At 37.3% G+C, this 15588-nt stretch overlaps 1 protein-coding gene across 2 annotated transcripts in view; it reads right to left on the bottom strand.

The window, feature by feature from the left end:
• The window catches only part of RAPGEF5 (Rap guanine nucleotide exchange factor 5), a 241612-nt gene that overhangs the window by 43473 nt on the left and 182551 nt on the right, over positions 1 to 15588 (bottom strand). For both annotated transcript variants that reach the window (XM_033192533.1, XM_033192532.1), the window contains exons 12-13: positions 5968 to 6046; positions 1434 to 1578 (exon numbers count right to left, since the gene is read on the bottom strand). In XM_033192533.1, coding sequence (XP_033048424.1) covers positions 1434 to 1578; positions 5968 to 6046 — 224 coding nt within the window. The remainder of the gene's footprint in view (positions 1 to 1433; positions 1579 to 5967; positions 6047 to 15588) is intronic.

The following is a 15588-nucleotide window of genomic DNA, read 5'->3' on the forward strand; positions in this document are numbered from 1 at the left end:
GCTCAGGCTGTAATCCCAACACTCTGGGGGGCTGAGTAGGGAGCATTGCTCGAGCTGAGTACGAGATCAGCCTGGGCAACAAAGCAAGACTCTGTCTCTACAAAAAAGAAAAAATTAGCTGAGTGTGGTAGTGCACGCCTTTAGTCCCAGATAGTTGGGAGGTTGAGGTGCAAGGATCTCTCAAGCTCAAGAGTTTGAGGTTGCAGTGCACTATGACTGCGTCACTGCACTGCAGCCTGGGTAGCAGAGCAAGACCCTGTCTCAACACACACACACACACACACACACACACACACACACACAATTCCACATAATCATTTGGGAGAAAAAAGTCAATTTAATTAAACTAAGCAGTTGCTTTGAAAACAACATGAGTTTAAAAGAGTTGGTTAGACTCATAAACAACTGGATGCCTAAATGACAACTAAATGCTGAATTCAAAGTGGTTTCCTTCATGAAAGGCTGAGTCTATTTAGGCAGTTGCCTACTCTGAACTAGAACTCTTCCTTGCCAGAATTCCATTCCATTCCTTCTCTGTCCTAACCTGTAGATTTAATATGATTTTGGTGGCAAAAGTAATCCAACTGTCTTACTAATCATCTCTCCAGATAATCATCTGTGTTGAAAAGATATTGAAGCCTATTAATTAGAAAAAATAAATCAGTTTGTCTCACTCTAAATGTAAATCTACATTATATCTATTTACACATTATTGCTTAAAATTCTCAAAGTATACCACGTCTGACAAATGTTTCATAGAACATACATTGTCAATATAGTTTTTAAATCATAATGTTTTACGCAAATATTATATATAGAGCACTGGTTACTTTAAACTTATAATGAATATCAACATATTAAGCTGTATCAAATTTTGAATGTTTTGGTTTACCTTCCTTAATTATTTCATTAGCAATCAAAATTTCCATGACTTTTAGATATGGAATATCAAGCTTCAGAAGCCAAAATAACTTATATATTCTCTGAATCACAACTTGACTATCACAAGAAAGTTGAATGACTGTTACCTACAAATGAGATTTTTAAAATGCATGACTAAAAATAAAATTAGTTGGCCGGGCGCGGTGGCTCAAGCCTGTAATCCCAGCACTTTGGGAGGCCGAGACGGGCGGATCACGAGGTCAGGAGATCGAGACCATCCTGGCTAACACGGTGAAACCCCGTCTCTACTAAAAAAATACAAAAAATTAGCCGGGCGACATGGCGGGCGCCTGTAGTCCCAGCTACTCGGGAGGCTGAGGCGAGAGAATGGCGTAAACCCGGGAGGCGGAGCTTGCAGTGAGCTGAGATTCGGCCACTGCACTCCAGCCTGGGCGACAGAGCGAAACTCCGTCTCAAAAAAAAAAAAATAAAATAAAATAAAATAAAATTAGTTATTTTGCATCAAAGAATACCTGGAAACGTTGGATTACCTTTAAAAACATTTTTGAATGTTCATCTTCATGTAACCAGTCTTTGTACAGAGCAATCCACTGGGAAACAAGATGCAAGACTTTACGTTTCCTACGAGGAACATCTGAGTTTTCCTCTTTGCCTTGATACTTCTTAGCAGAATAGGTGCAAATGGTTAAGAAAAAATTACATTGTTGAAAATTTTAAAATATGAAGACATCCGTTTACTCTTATTTTTACAAAATACATGAAGGCATACAAGCGTATAAACATGCAGGAAGAACAGAATATACGCACGGAGAGCAAAGGGTGTGCACTGAAAAGAGCAAAAGGAAACTGAGGAAAATGACTGAAGTATATTCAGTGGGCAGCCAGGAAGTGAAGGGTCGGGCCATTTCACTGGCAGCTGCTGACATGCTTCCGTAGGCAACATGTGGTTAATGCCAGCCCGAGGAGATAGTGGGTGGCCCATTAATTTCAACAGTGACTCCAAGAAGAGAGCTCGCCTCAGTACACAGGTGAATACTATTTCAATACATTTTAGGTAAGAATGAGGCCAGGTGCTGTCTGGTCCTCAGAAATTCATATTCTGTAAAACCAGGTGCTTCTAAAGTAGTTCCAAATGAGTATAGATCTCGGGAACACAATTTGTAACATGATTCAAATGCCCACTCCTAGGAATTTACTTAAGAAAACATTGGATACATGTGCAAACACAGAGGTAAAAGGGACTGCTAATTTTCATTTTGATTAAAATAAAAAATAATGGGAAATAACCTAAATGCCTCAGCAACTGAGAACGGTTGACTAAGTTATTACATATCCATTTAATGGACTATTCAGCAGCCATAAACATGATGGTCCAGCAGTACATTTACTGACAGAGAATATGCACAATGTATTGTTGAGTAGAAAAGCAAGTAAGAAAAGAACATGTTAGGATGATCTACTTCTGTTAACAATGTTTATTTATATGATTAATCTCACTATCTGGAGAGATATATATTAAATAGTTAACAGTGGCTTCTCAAGGTAATGAGGTTTTAGAGTACATGAATTATTTTTATTGTACTTATTAGCATTTCCTAATTTATATACAATGACCATATGTTAACTATGCTGTTAAAATTACATAAAAATAACAACCTCAAAGGCAAAGTGTTTAAATGACTAGGAATGCAACAGCAGCTTGGCATATTCTACACCGATCTATTCTTGTTGTCTCCAAAATGATAATTTCTGAGTGTCTTGGACACATTAAAAAGATGACTAGGAATAGGGAATGCTATGACATCAAACACTTGAGGGTTGTTGGACAGGATTGTATATTCTTTAACACTGATATACAGTTGCAAATTGGAATAAACTTTATGTCAGGCTTTGTAAATATTTTAAAATACAGTTTAGTCAATGTCTCCCCATCCTGCAAAAATACATTAAGACCACCTTTGATTTCCACCTGTGAAATAAACTCAGGCAAACACAAAAAAAGTTGCTATTTCTTTTAGTTTTTCTCTTGAAAGGCAAAATATAATAAAGATTTATCTAGGCCAACCATGGTGGCTGATGCTTATAATCCCAGCACTTTGGGAGGCTGAGGCAGTAGGAGTGCTTGAGCCCAGGAGTTTAAGGTCAGCCCAGGCAAGAAAGTGAGACCTCATCTCTACAAAGAAAAAAATTAACTGGGTATGGTGATGCACATCAGTAAACCTAGCTAGTTGGGAGGCTGAGACAGGAGCCTGGGAGGTTTAGGCTGCAGTGAGCCATGATCAAGCCACTCTACTCAGCCTAGGCAACAGAGTAAGACATGTCTCAAAGATTTATCTTACATTATTTCCCCTTAAACAAATGTTGTTCTCTTCTTTTCCTGTGAATATAATACCTTCACTAATATAAAGAAATCAAGAAATTAAGAAATGCAATTTTTTAGGTCATCATGTATAAATGAAGATATGAACTTTGTATTCAAGCTGCATATATATGTTCTACAAATATGGAGTAGCAGAATAAAGTAATTGCAAGAAGCAACGCTTCAACCATTCTCCATTCATAGACAGTTATCTGCTGTACCTTGTTTTCCTCCCTGCAAGATATATATTTAAAATATATTTACTGGTTAAATTTGCATTTGTATTAATCTGATTTCCAATATTAGGAAACAGACATTCTTTTACATTTTGTCTATAGTAGATTACACTGATTTATAAATTTAGCTGCAGATAGAAATAGTGGGAAGGCATGTGGTGAGAGTTATAACTTCTATGTAATGCACAGAATATTAGCTGGCCCATAGCTATGAATTTAATGCTCTTTATGATGCTATTAAATACTATTACAATAAAAATACTTATCTAAAATATCTAAAACCAGCACAAATAGCTTTAATCTATAAATAATGTTTTAAAACCATTGGGAAAAAAACAAATAATTTAGATTACTTCTAGGAAGTTGGTTGTAGGGAAATATGCAACACATCTTCACTAAGATGTGCATAAAAATATCTCACATTAAATATAGATTCCGTTTTTGTTTGTGGTATTTCACAAAAGGCAGAGTGAAAATATACAGAAACAATAATAAAGAAAGACTTCCGGCTTAAAATGTTTTAGAGTTCATGGGTTTTGATTATTGGTAAAAAGGCTGATAAAAATCTGAACCAAAGTTTTGTATATAATGTCTTAGTCAAAGACTCAAAACATATATATCAAAGTTAAGTTCTAGAGATTGTTTAGGGACATCCTATAGTACATTAAATTATTAAATGATAATCACAAATAACATTAGGATCATAGTTAAAGAATGTAGTTTAAAGGCATCTCCTTTATTATAAGTACATTTTATATTACTTGATGGATGAATTGTTTTAGAAATATGTTAGCATTAAAATGTAAATGAAATTAGCTCACAGATATTTTTCCAAAACACTTTTGAAGAAAGAGATGTTCAAAATCTTATCGTTATTGCTAAATGTGGAGCAACACTTCACTTGAAAGCTGTGAAGGAAATCTGCACATATTATTGAAACTTTCCAAATTCAAAACTAACTAACAATGTTTCAAGATCAACTTTATGAACTGGTTCTAAAAAGTGGCAAAATATCTACTATAGCTTTGTTTGGTCATAGGATATACTAAAGCACTACAAAGTAATCATCATTTCCACTTATATATATATTTTAAGAGAGATGCTACTTTATGCCCTTTATGAAGTTTTAAAGTATTCTTTTAGGTGGGAAAATGCTGTAAAGTTGGGAGATGTGTAACAATTATTTAATAGAGAAAGAATATTAAATAAGCATTATCATTAGGTCTTTTGTTTGCTTGTTTTTGAAGGCAGTCTCCCTCTGTCATCTAAACTGGAGAGCAGTGGCGTGGACTTGGCTCACTGTAGCTTCAACCTCCTGGGCTTAAGTAATCCTCCTCCCTCAGCATCCCATGCAGCTGGGATCACAAGCACATGCCATCATGCCCAGCTAATTTTGGTATATATCTATATCTATATCTATATATCATGCCCAGCTAATTTTGGTATATCTATATCTATATCTATCTATCTGTACCAAATATCTAGCTATATACCAAATATATATATTAGAGATCGCATCTCACTATGTTGCCCAGGCTGCTCTTGAACCCCTGGACCCAAGCAATCCTCCCACCTTGGTCTCCCAAAGTGCTGGAATTACAGGTGTGAGCCACTGCACCCAGCTGTCATTAGGTCTTAATAGAACTTTAGTATATACAAAAGCAATCCATTTTCCTTAAAATTTTCATGTGGTTTAGAGTGGAATCTTCAGTTTCATTTAATAAAAACAGTACAGCAATAGCCTATTTAAATGCTTAAATGCATCTGAATACATTAAATACTGTGAAGCAAGAAGACCACCTGGAGACTTTCAGTAACTTTACACGGCTTTGTTTTGTGGTCTTTCAATGATCCGATGTTGCATCTCTTCTAGTTAGTGAATAAAATTATAAGGCTTCCTTAACTGGTCATTAACCTTCTAATCACATCCATCATTCTAAGAGAACATACAGTGACAAAGCTGTGAAAAGATGACAGAGGATTCCAGGGGCTAGGTTTGACCTCCCATGTAGGGGAATGGCCTGTATCCCCTGAGACACTTGCCAGGAACATGATATCACATATGTGCATTTTCCTTCACAAGTGGTCTGACACTTAACTAACTGATTCTCCTTTAAGTCCATTTATTCCATGATCTTGCCATTCCACACAGTCTCTTGACTCTGGGGTTTACCCAGCAGGCCAATTTTGCCTCCAGATTTCTAAGCAATCATAAGGCACAGATATGAAGCAAACGTAATATAAACAGTATAATATAGCCACAACATAGATTGTGAAAACAGCCGTTCACATTTCCAGTTTCCTCTGTCTATCTCATTTCATCTTCTACCTTGGATATCATTACATTAATATTTAACATATCCACACTCTACTGTGGGGTTGAATAAATTAAGGAAGCAGTTAATTCCTAAGGTGGGACATCTGTCTGAGAGGAAGTGGTCACAGCAGCCTGAAGATAATGAAGGATATTGCCTTAACAGAGCCTGGCACAAGTCATCAGTTGTCATGAACACAGTGTACGTGAGAAGGAAGTCATCCAGGAGGGTCTCTGCAAAGAAAAAAAAAAAAAAATACAAGTAAGCAAAGAGGTGGATAAGAAGAGCAGCTGCTTTCCAGGCCCCAGAACCATGTGCATGGCAGAAATATGATAAATTTTGATGGCTGTGGGAGGGATTAGAATAGGAGAATTTTAGCCACGAAAGACATTATTTATTAAAATTAAGATATGAAAAACTCCTTATATCAAATGCCTCAAGCAATAAGATACTTTTGTTGCAGAGCTCTCTAAACATACAATTTTGTCATCATCTTGTTTTCTTGAAACCTCATTTATATTTTTATATTTGTGGGTAAAGATGATATAGAAAACCAATGCATAAATAATGAGCATTAAAAAATAAATTTAAATAAATAAATAAATAAATAAATTTTACAAGATTTCTGAGGTGTACACTCAAGTCCTACAGGGAATAAAGCCCTCATGTGTTAATAAATTAAAATTTTTTCCAAAGCCATTTACTTAAGTCTAGGGCAAGAACAATGAATAATAAAACCCAGAAGACACGTATCAGGTTCCAAGGCCATTCACCTTTATCTCTTAAATGCATCTTTAAGAAGTTGGGAGAGTGATGAGTGATTTTCTTAGTCTTGAAGAGAGACAGAACTGAGTCCAGTTAAAATTGGAGAGCAGGTACAATGTATCACAGCATACTTCTTCCTAATTTCTTTTTTCTACCAACCAAATCAGGTTACATTGTTATAATCTTTGTGCTTTGAATGTTCTTGGAAGAGTTCAGTTTGTATACAATATGGAATTGCTAAAGAGGCAAACACTGACCTTCAATGTAATTTCCAATATAGTACAAAAGATTATTGTTTTCCAGCATTCATGGTGTTTTTGTTTGTTTGTTTGTTTGCTATACAGATTCTGAAAGTAATTGAGTGGTATGAATTAAAATACTATAATCAAAATGCACTTCAAATAAAAGTAGTGATTTGGCAAAGCAGTTTTTGCCATAATAGTCTTTATCTAGTCTCCTTAACTTAAAATTCATTTTACTATATGATTTAATCTTCATGTTTTACATTCCAGACATCCCATTTTTAGTTATATAAAACAGTAATAAATTATTAGAGTAATTAGCTTGTGTACGGTTGTTACGGACTGAATGCTTATGTCCTCTGCAACACTCCCACCCCCACCACTTTATATGTTGAAACCTTACCCCCAGTGTGAAGTATCAGGAGGGGGTATTTGAGAGGTAATTAGGATTGGATAAGGCCATGAGGGTGGAGCCCTCATGAATGGCATTGCTCTCTTTATAAGAGTCCTGAGAAAGCTCCTTTCCTCTCTCTACCACACAAGGATACGAGGAGACTGTGGTTTATGAACCAGGAAGCAGGTCCTCACCAGACACTGAATCTGCCAGCACCTTGATCTTGGACTCCCCAGTGTCCAGGCTGTGAGAAATAAATGTCTGTTGTTTAAGCCTCCCAGGCTATGGTATTTTGTTATAGCAGCTTAAGCTGACTAAGAAATATACTCAATAGTGCTTATGCTCTCCAAGATCTACACCTTACAATGATGATGTGTAAGTAAAAATAATTGCCCAGTATAGAGCCCTATAGCTCTACATTGAAGACTGGATGAAAGAAAATCTCCAGAATTTTTAGGAATAACCAGTAATATTTACTTTAAAAGTTAATCAGAAAAACAAGGTTATATTTGTGAACACAAAACTCTGATATAAGAGGTTGTGGATGACATCTATAATTCTATATTAGCTGCAGGGCATAACTTATTTCTGCTTGGTTGCAGAATATCAAGGTAATCCTAATCCACATAGGTAAGTGGTTGCAAATGGTAGTTTCTTTAAAAGCTTGCTTTTTAATTGCAGGATGCCCATAATTAAAATGAACCAAGGGTGTTAATGAAGAGTATTAATGGAATTTATCTGAAAGATATTTTATCTATAAGTCATAGTATTCCTTGACAAAATAATAAATTTGACAAATTTTCTTATTTAAAACATGTTTTTAAAAGTCTAAACTTACATTGTTGTATCACACTGCAATATGTTAGCAATCACTAGTCTAACTTACTATTTACTCTATAGCAAAAGCAAATTCCTAAACAGATACACCTGGGCCTTGCTGGGCATAAATGAGAACTAGTACAAAAATGCTGTGGTACTGTGCTCAATCCGACAATGTTACATGTATGAGTGGACACGCACAGCCTGTGTACGCAGAAGAGCCATGGGCCCCCTACTAGAGACTCTGTTTATGGACATTTCAAATATATGAACAAGGCACGGGAAGGTTTACTTTACTTGTCTCCAAACAAGTTAACCTGGCAGCTCAAGTTAATCACTGGTCATCCTAATGAGAAATTTGGAATATATAATGCGTGCCTTTCATTACAGTTTTTAAAAACAGTTTCAATTGGCCGGGCGCGGTGGCTCAAGCCTGTAATCCCAGCACTTTGGGAGGCCGAGACGGGTGGATCACGAGGTCAGGAGATCGAGACTATCCTGGCTAACACGGTGAAACCCCGTCTCTACTAAAAAAAAATACAAAAAACTAGCCGGGCGAGGTGGCGGGCGCCTGTAGTCCCAGCTACTCGGGAGGCTGAGGCAGGAGAATGGCGTAAACCTGGGAGGTGGAGCTTGCAGTGAGCTGAGATCCAGCCACTGCACTTCAGCCTGGGTGACAGAGCGCGACTCCGTCTCAAAAAAAGAAAAAAAAAAAATCAGTTTCAATTAAAATTGATCACCTGCACATTAGCTGGCAACCAAGGATATTTTGGAAATACAATTTGAAAACTATCCCTCTGGGATTCTGTTGAAGAGTAATGTTTACAAATTACAACATTTCTCTGTGTTAAATGTGATTGATGGAAATCCTCAACCTTTCCTGTCTGATTAGAAATTAAGCTGAATCTGGCCAGGTGTGGTGGCTCACATCTGTAATCCCAGTACTTTGAGAGGCTGAGGTGAGTAGATCACTTGAGGCCAGCAGCTAGAGACCAGCCTGGCCAACACTGTGAAACCCCATCTCTACTATTAAAAAAAAAAAAGCTGGGTGTAGTGGTGCACGCCTGTAATCCTAGTTACTAAGGAGGCTGAGGTGGGAGGATGGCTTGAACTCAGGAGGTGGAAGTTGCAGTGAGCCAAGATCATGTCACTGCCCTCTAGCCTGTGCAATAGAGTGAGACTCTGTGTCAAAAAAAAAAAAAAAAAAAAAAAATTAAGCTGAATCTTCCCAGATACTCAGGAGGCTGAGGTAGGAGGATGGCTTGAACCCAGGTGGCAGAGGCTGCAAGTGAGCCAAGATTATGCCACCACACTTTATTTAGCCTGGGCAACAAAGAAAGAGTTTGTCTCAAAAAAAAAAAAAAAAAAAGTTAAGCTGATTCTTTTGTGCACTGAACTCAATGTTAGATACAAGCAGCAAGGACAACAGAGTAGTTTTTTTTGTTTTGTTTTGTTTTTTTGAGACTGTCACCCAGGCTGGAGTGCAGTGGTGCGATCCCGGCTCACCGCAAACTTCGCCTCCCAGGTTCAAGTGATTCTTGTGCCTCAGCCTCCCAAGTAGCTGGGACTATTGGCACGCACCACCATGTCCAGCTAATTTTTGTAGTTTAAGTAGAGATGGGGTTTCACCATATTGGCTGGGGTGGTCTCAAACTCCTGGTCTCAAGTGATCCGCCCACCTCGGCCTCCCAAAGTGCTGGGATTACAGGCGTCAGCCACTGAGCCTGGCCAACAGAGTGGCTTTGAATCCAGTTTAGGGTTTTCAATGGCTCTTGTAGATAGGAGCCGCCAGTATGCAGAAACCACTGGGTAACAGCATTGAGAGGGAGTGAGTTGGCATTTACAGTGCTGGATGTGACATACAGGTTCAGACTCTTTGGGGTGTTCTTACACTTAGCTGCATTTAATGAGGTTAGAACTATTCTCTAATCAAGAGTTACTCCATTAGTAGCTGAGATTAAAAAGAACACCATTAAACCATTAACTTTGACATAACCAGTCATTCCATTCCAGAACAACCTTAGATAATGAACTATCAGAGTCTGGTTGGATGGTGGCAAACCCATTTGGCATTCAATCCAATTAATCAGCTCACATATGACAATATTTTGTTAAGGGCTTTGACCCAGAAATGCCTATTTTCTCCTAAGCTAATATCATATTTAAAATTCAACAGCATTTACCTAATTATCTCTCCGTCATAGAAATATTAATTAAAATAAAAACAATGAGGCTATACAAAAACAGCTCCAGTTGAAGTCCTAATAAATAGTTAAAAATTCTAATGAATAGAACAGATTCCCAATACTCCTAACTCAAATATCTAACTGCCATATTGTTCTAAATTTTTCTATATAAAGAGCTTTCTTTTATTCTTTTCCAGCATTCATTTTTTTTTTTTTCTTTGCTCTACAGATTCTGAAAGTAATTGAGTGGTACGAATTAAAATACTATAATCAAAATGATGCACTTCAAATAAAAGTGCATTTTATAATAGCCATGCTTCCAAAAAAGAGGCTGTCCCATTAGTATTTAGAGATATTTTTAGAACCACGATGGTTATATGAATGATTCCCTGAAGACTATTAGCTGACAACAGCCATTTAGAAAGACTAGCAAATCCACTGGCATCCAAATTAAAACACTATAATTATTTATTACACTACATAGTACTTAATAATAATTTAAGACAACAGGCAGAAAAGCATGTTTGTATACATAAAAGTATCTTTCATTTAAACAAATTCATAGCTGCCATATATACTAACATTCTGAATAAAAAAGGTATTCATTTTGATTTCTAACTTTGTGAATACCTAGGCATATTAATATACATATATTAATATGCAAAAACTTTTTCTTTTATATATATGTGTGTGTGTGTGTGTATATATATATATATATATATATTTTTTTTTTTTGAGATGGAGTTTTGCTCTTGTTGCCTAGGCTGGAGTGCAGTGGTGCGATCTCAGCTCACTGCAACCTCCACCTCCCAGGTTCAAGCGATTCTCCGGCCTCAGCTTCCTGAGTAGTTGGGACTACAGGTGTGCACTACCATGCCTGGCTAATTTTTGTATTTTTTAGTAGAGATGGGGGGTTTCACCATATTGGCCAGGCCGGTCTCGAACTTCTAACCTCAGGTGATCCGCCTACCTCAGCCTCCCAAAGGGCTGGGATTATAGACGTGAGCCGCGGTGCCAGTCATTTTCTTTGATATTCTACGCATTAAGTCAATTACTAAATCTAATCCTAAATTCTTGGCTTATCACTAAATTTTTGGGACTATCCTCCCCACTCCAAAATAAAATAATACTTTTGTAGTGGCTTTTTGAATACAAGAAACATCCCTGCAAGTAAAAAAGTAACATCTTGATAATCATTGAAATTGGAAGGTAAATACTTTTATACTTTTAACTATTATAAAACTTGAAATAAAATATATATAGAAATGGTTCTGAAATCCATGCATGTAATTAGCTATACTGATGTCATAAAGGACTTTTCCCTATCATCTGCTACTATTTTAATTTTTGGGGGGGTTTTTTTGAGATAGAGTCTCACTCTGTCACCCAGGTTGGAGTGCAGTGGCACGATCTTGGCTCACAGCAACCTCCGCCTCTTGGGTTCAAGCTATTCTCCTGCCTCAGCCTCTGGAGCAACTGGGATTACAGGCACACACCACCACACCTGGCTAATTTTTGTATTTAGTAGAGACGGGGGTTTCACCATGTTGGCCAGGTTGGTGTATTGAACTCCTGACCTCAGGTGATCTGCCCGCCTCAGGTTCCCAAAGTTCTGGGATTACAGGCATGAGCCACCATGTCTGGCCTATTTTAATTTTTAAGTCATATAAAAACAATTATCTATTTTTATTTAATTTTATTTGAATGTATTTCTCTTGTATGTACCAATTAAAACATTTTTCTCAGTCTCATTTTAAGTATATGAAGCTCTAAAAATTCCCATTTTATTTCTGCAAAACACAAGTATCCCTAGAGCATCCTAGAGTTGTGACAAGGCAGAATAGTAAGAGGTTTGGTACGGACCATTTTCATGGAGTTCTGTTATATATAAATGTAATCAAATTTAAAAAAACAGATCCAAATGTTACCAAAAGGTCTAAGCTTAATGCTTTCTTTGTAACATTAAAAACAAACAAACAAACAAACAAACAAACAAAAAAAAAACCCTGAAGTCTAAAAATCACTAGAAGTATAGAGTTACGTAGGAAAAATTCTAGAAATCTACCTTGGTTATTTTTTTCAACACTCATAAGCAAAATGCACTGCGATAATGAAACCACTCATCTGTTAAAGTGAATTACCAAGAAAGCAAATTAAAAGAATTTGGACAGGAAACTGCCTATAGTAGCCATTTAATCCAAGTATAGTGATGTGAATAGTCAACATTTCTGTATTAACTCATATTTCCTGAAGTACTGTTAGCAGTTTTGTTTCACCTGTACTTCTGCCTCAGATGCAATGGAATTTAAGGCACTCTAAAACATATTCTACTTAACCTTTATTTCAAGAAGCCAAGAGAAAAGCTTTGAACATCAAAGGGCCCATTTCTGGTCCTGAAATGTTACAACTTGCCATTATTTTTTGAGAAGCAGTGCCAAAATGTACCATGTAATTTGATTAAGCACAAATAAATTTTTTTTTCATGTTCAGGGTGGAATAATAGATTAAAGCGCTATGCCATTAAAAGCAATGCTTCTTTCCCTGTGTATCTTACATTTCTGAAAGTGATATTAATGACCTCAAACACAGCTTTTTACTACAGCTCTTAAATTCACTGCATTCCTGCCAATTCTTACAGTCTCACCATAGCGTTTTGTTTGGCCATTCTAACATAACCAAATCTTGAGATCTAGCTTTATTTTTAGGTATTTGTGGCAGAAAAAAACATGCTTACTTATTTAATGCTGTTTATACATCAAATCTTAAAAGTCACCCCTTTAAATGACAGGAACTTACTACAGATAGGGCTTGGGGACAGTCTTCAAATAATCAAATATGTTTTTATTTTAACTTGTAAAATTCAGTTTTAGAATCCTATCATTCCTTCATCAAGAAAGAATGATTTGAATGCAACAGGTATTCTGTTCTTAGCTACACTTACTTCTATTCACTGCCTTTTAAAAATGTTACTAAGAGGAGCATAGAGTAATAAACAGGGGGCTTGTCTGCCTTCTCCAGGCTGCAGCACTTAGAGAAAGGGTGCAGGTCACCCTGGGGCTAAGAGCAGTGAGCAGCCTCATAGCTCCTGTTGTTACATCCCCAATCAGCTGCTCTCAGTGTACAGGTACAATTGCAGCCCATTCATGGCATATGCATGTGTCTGCCAAGTATGCGGGGAAGCTCAGAAAACAATATAAAGAATACCATAGAATCAGAGAGCTGGAAATCTAATGGGGTAGCCTAAGGCATAGTCCTTAATCTCTCTAGGCCTTACTTAAGTCACCTGTAAAGTGGCCATCGTATCTATATGTAGCAGAGTTATAGAGAAGATTAAATAAGATAGTATATCTAAAGCAACTGGTAGAGAGCCTGGTATACCCTAGGCACTCTAAATAAATACTACCTATTCTTTATTTTTATAAAACAAAATTATTTCAACCTTATCCCAATTCTCTGAGTGCTACCAATCCACCAACAGAAACTGAGTATTGAGAACTATGAATTTCCAAGAAGAACTGGAGGAGGAAAAGGAGAAGCAAATGTGAGCAAAGCAATGGATGTGGGTGGGTCTGTAGCTGAGTCACAAACCTGTGGTCTTGTGACTTGCAGGTCTTGTTTAGTCCCTAGAGATGCTTTCTCGGAGTTGACAAAATTTAAAAGTCAGAAGATGTGGCAACACCAGGGCCACATCTCCTATGGCAACCATGTTTAGAGCCAACTTGCCCACTTTATGCAGGAGGCACTCTCCAGTTCATCACCCTTCTGCTCTGGCAGGCTTCACTCACTCACTCTCACTGCCTGTGGACATGCAAGTTGGTAAGTCTTGGTCTACAGCATAGTTGTATAGTAGTAATAGAAGAGATCACATAGTATAATTGAAAAGTAAAGCTAGAGAAGTAGGTTGGAGGCAATTCCTGAAGGATCTTTGAATGCTAAACTAAGAAGCCCGGGGCTTATTCCACAGCAAAAGGGAAGTGAAGGGAGGTTTTCAAGACCAGAAGTGACAAGAGAGACGTGAGTTAAGCTTGCTTCATCAGGGAAGTCAGACTGGATAAGGAAGGATAAGGGGAGGGAGGTGAGTTTGCTTTTCAACTTGCTGAGCTTGGGTTCCCCAGGTTACTCTAAGGAAAGCTACTAGGAAAAAATATCAAAGACCAGAGCTTGCCGAAGAGGGTTACAGTTATGATTGTGGGAGCCAGTACCTAAAGAGGATGGCTATGGCCGACACGATTTCTCAGAAAAATAAGCAGCAGTCTAAGGGAGTGGGATATTGAAGTTTAGGTGATGGTAAGGGAAAGATGAGTTAAGGAAGGGGAAGGAAAAGGAGGAGAGAAACAGAATAAAGAGAAATGAACATACATTCAATAGCCTCCTTTCTGTAAACAAACAAACAAGAGACACAAATGTAATAAACCAACAAGAAAGAAAAGGATTGGAAATAAGAGTGTTAAATGCTGCTTGAAGAGGTTTTATCGGGGTCAGGACTCAACGAGCACTGGATTTGTTATGTGGACAGTCCCTGGTTTGATGACCTTGGAGAGATGCCCCTTGGTCAAGGGTGGGGGCATACTCTAGTTAAAAGGAGCTAAGGATATTCTGATAATCAGTGCTCAGACCATATATCACACCGTTTTGGGTTTTTTTCCCCCCAAAGACTCCTCTTAAAGTTGTAGAGCTCATTGTTTAGAAAGAGCAGGTGCTCTCACAAGGAGCTGGGATGAAAAATTTCTCAATAATCAAAACAATTATCATTTCATTTAACTGTATAGATTATAATGTGGGAATTGTCATGGGCAAGAAGCCTTCAGTACCAATCTGCCAGCATCTACCAACAAAAATTAATATCCAGCTCTAAGATTCACTCGATCCAACATAACTGACCTCTCAGAGTTGCTGCATGGTTGTCTGATTAACATCACACACGTGTACTAAACATACAAGCTGTGTTTCTAAGTGTTTGTCAATTCAGCATTCTTAATTTTCAGGAAACAAAGAAAAATTAATTTAAAGATAATATCCTAATTAGAAGCCTGAGACATGGTTATTATAAGCAAATTAACAGTCATTCTAATAGCTGAATCGACTTAGGACACGTGTAATGTTTTTACCTCTCAAGCACCAAAAGGCTCTGTAGTATCAACTTTTTTCAAAACGTGAAATACATCATCATTCCAAATGTTAATACTAGCATTACATTTCAGAAAAATAACATTTTATTTACTTTTTTTTTCTGATGTATTAGTACGTTCTCATGCTGCTAACAAAGACGTACCAGAGACTGGGTAATCTATAAAGGAAAGAGGTTTAAAGGACTCACAGTTCCACATGGCTCGGGAGGCCTCATAATCATGGTGGGGGAGGAAAGAAGA

This window comes from Trachypithecus francoisi, unplaced genomic scaffold (genome assembly GCF_009764315.1).
Source record: "Trachypithecus francoisi isolate TF-2019V2 unplaced genomic scaffold, Tfra_2.0 Lachesis_group4, whole genome shotgun sequence".
NCBI lineage: Eukaryota > Metazoa > Chordata > Mammalia > Primates > Cercopithecidae > Trachypithecus > Trachypithecus francoisi.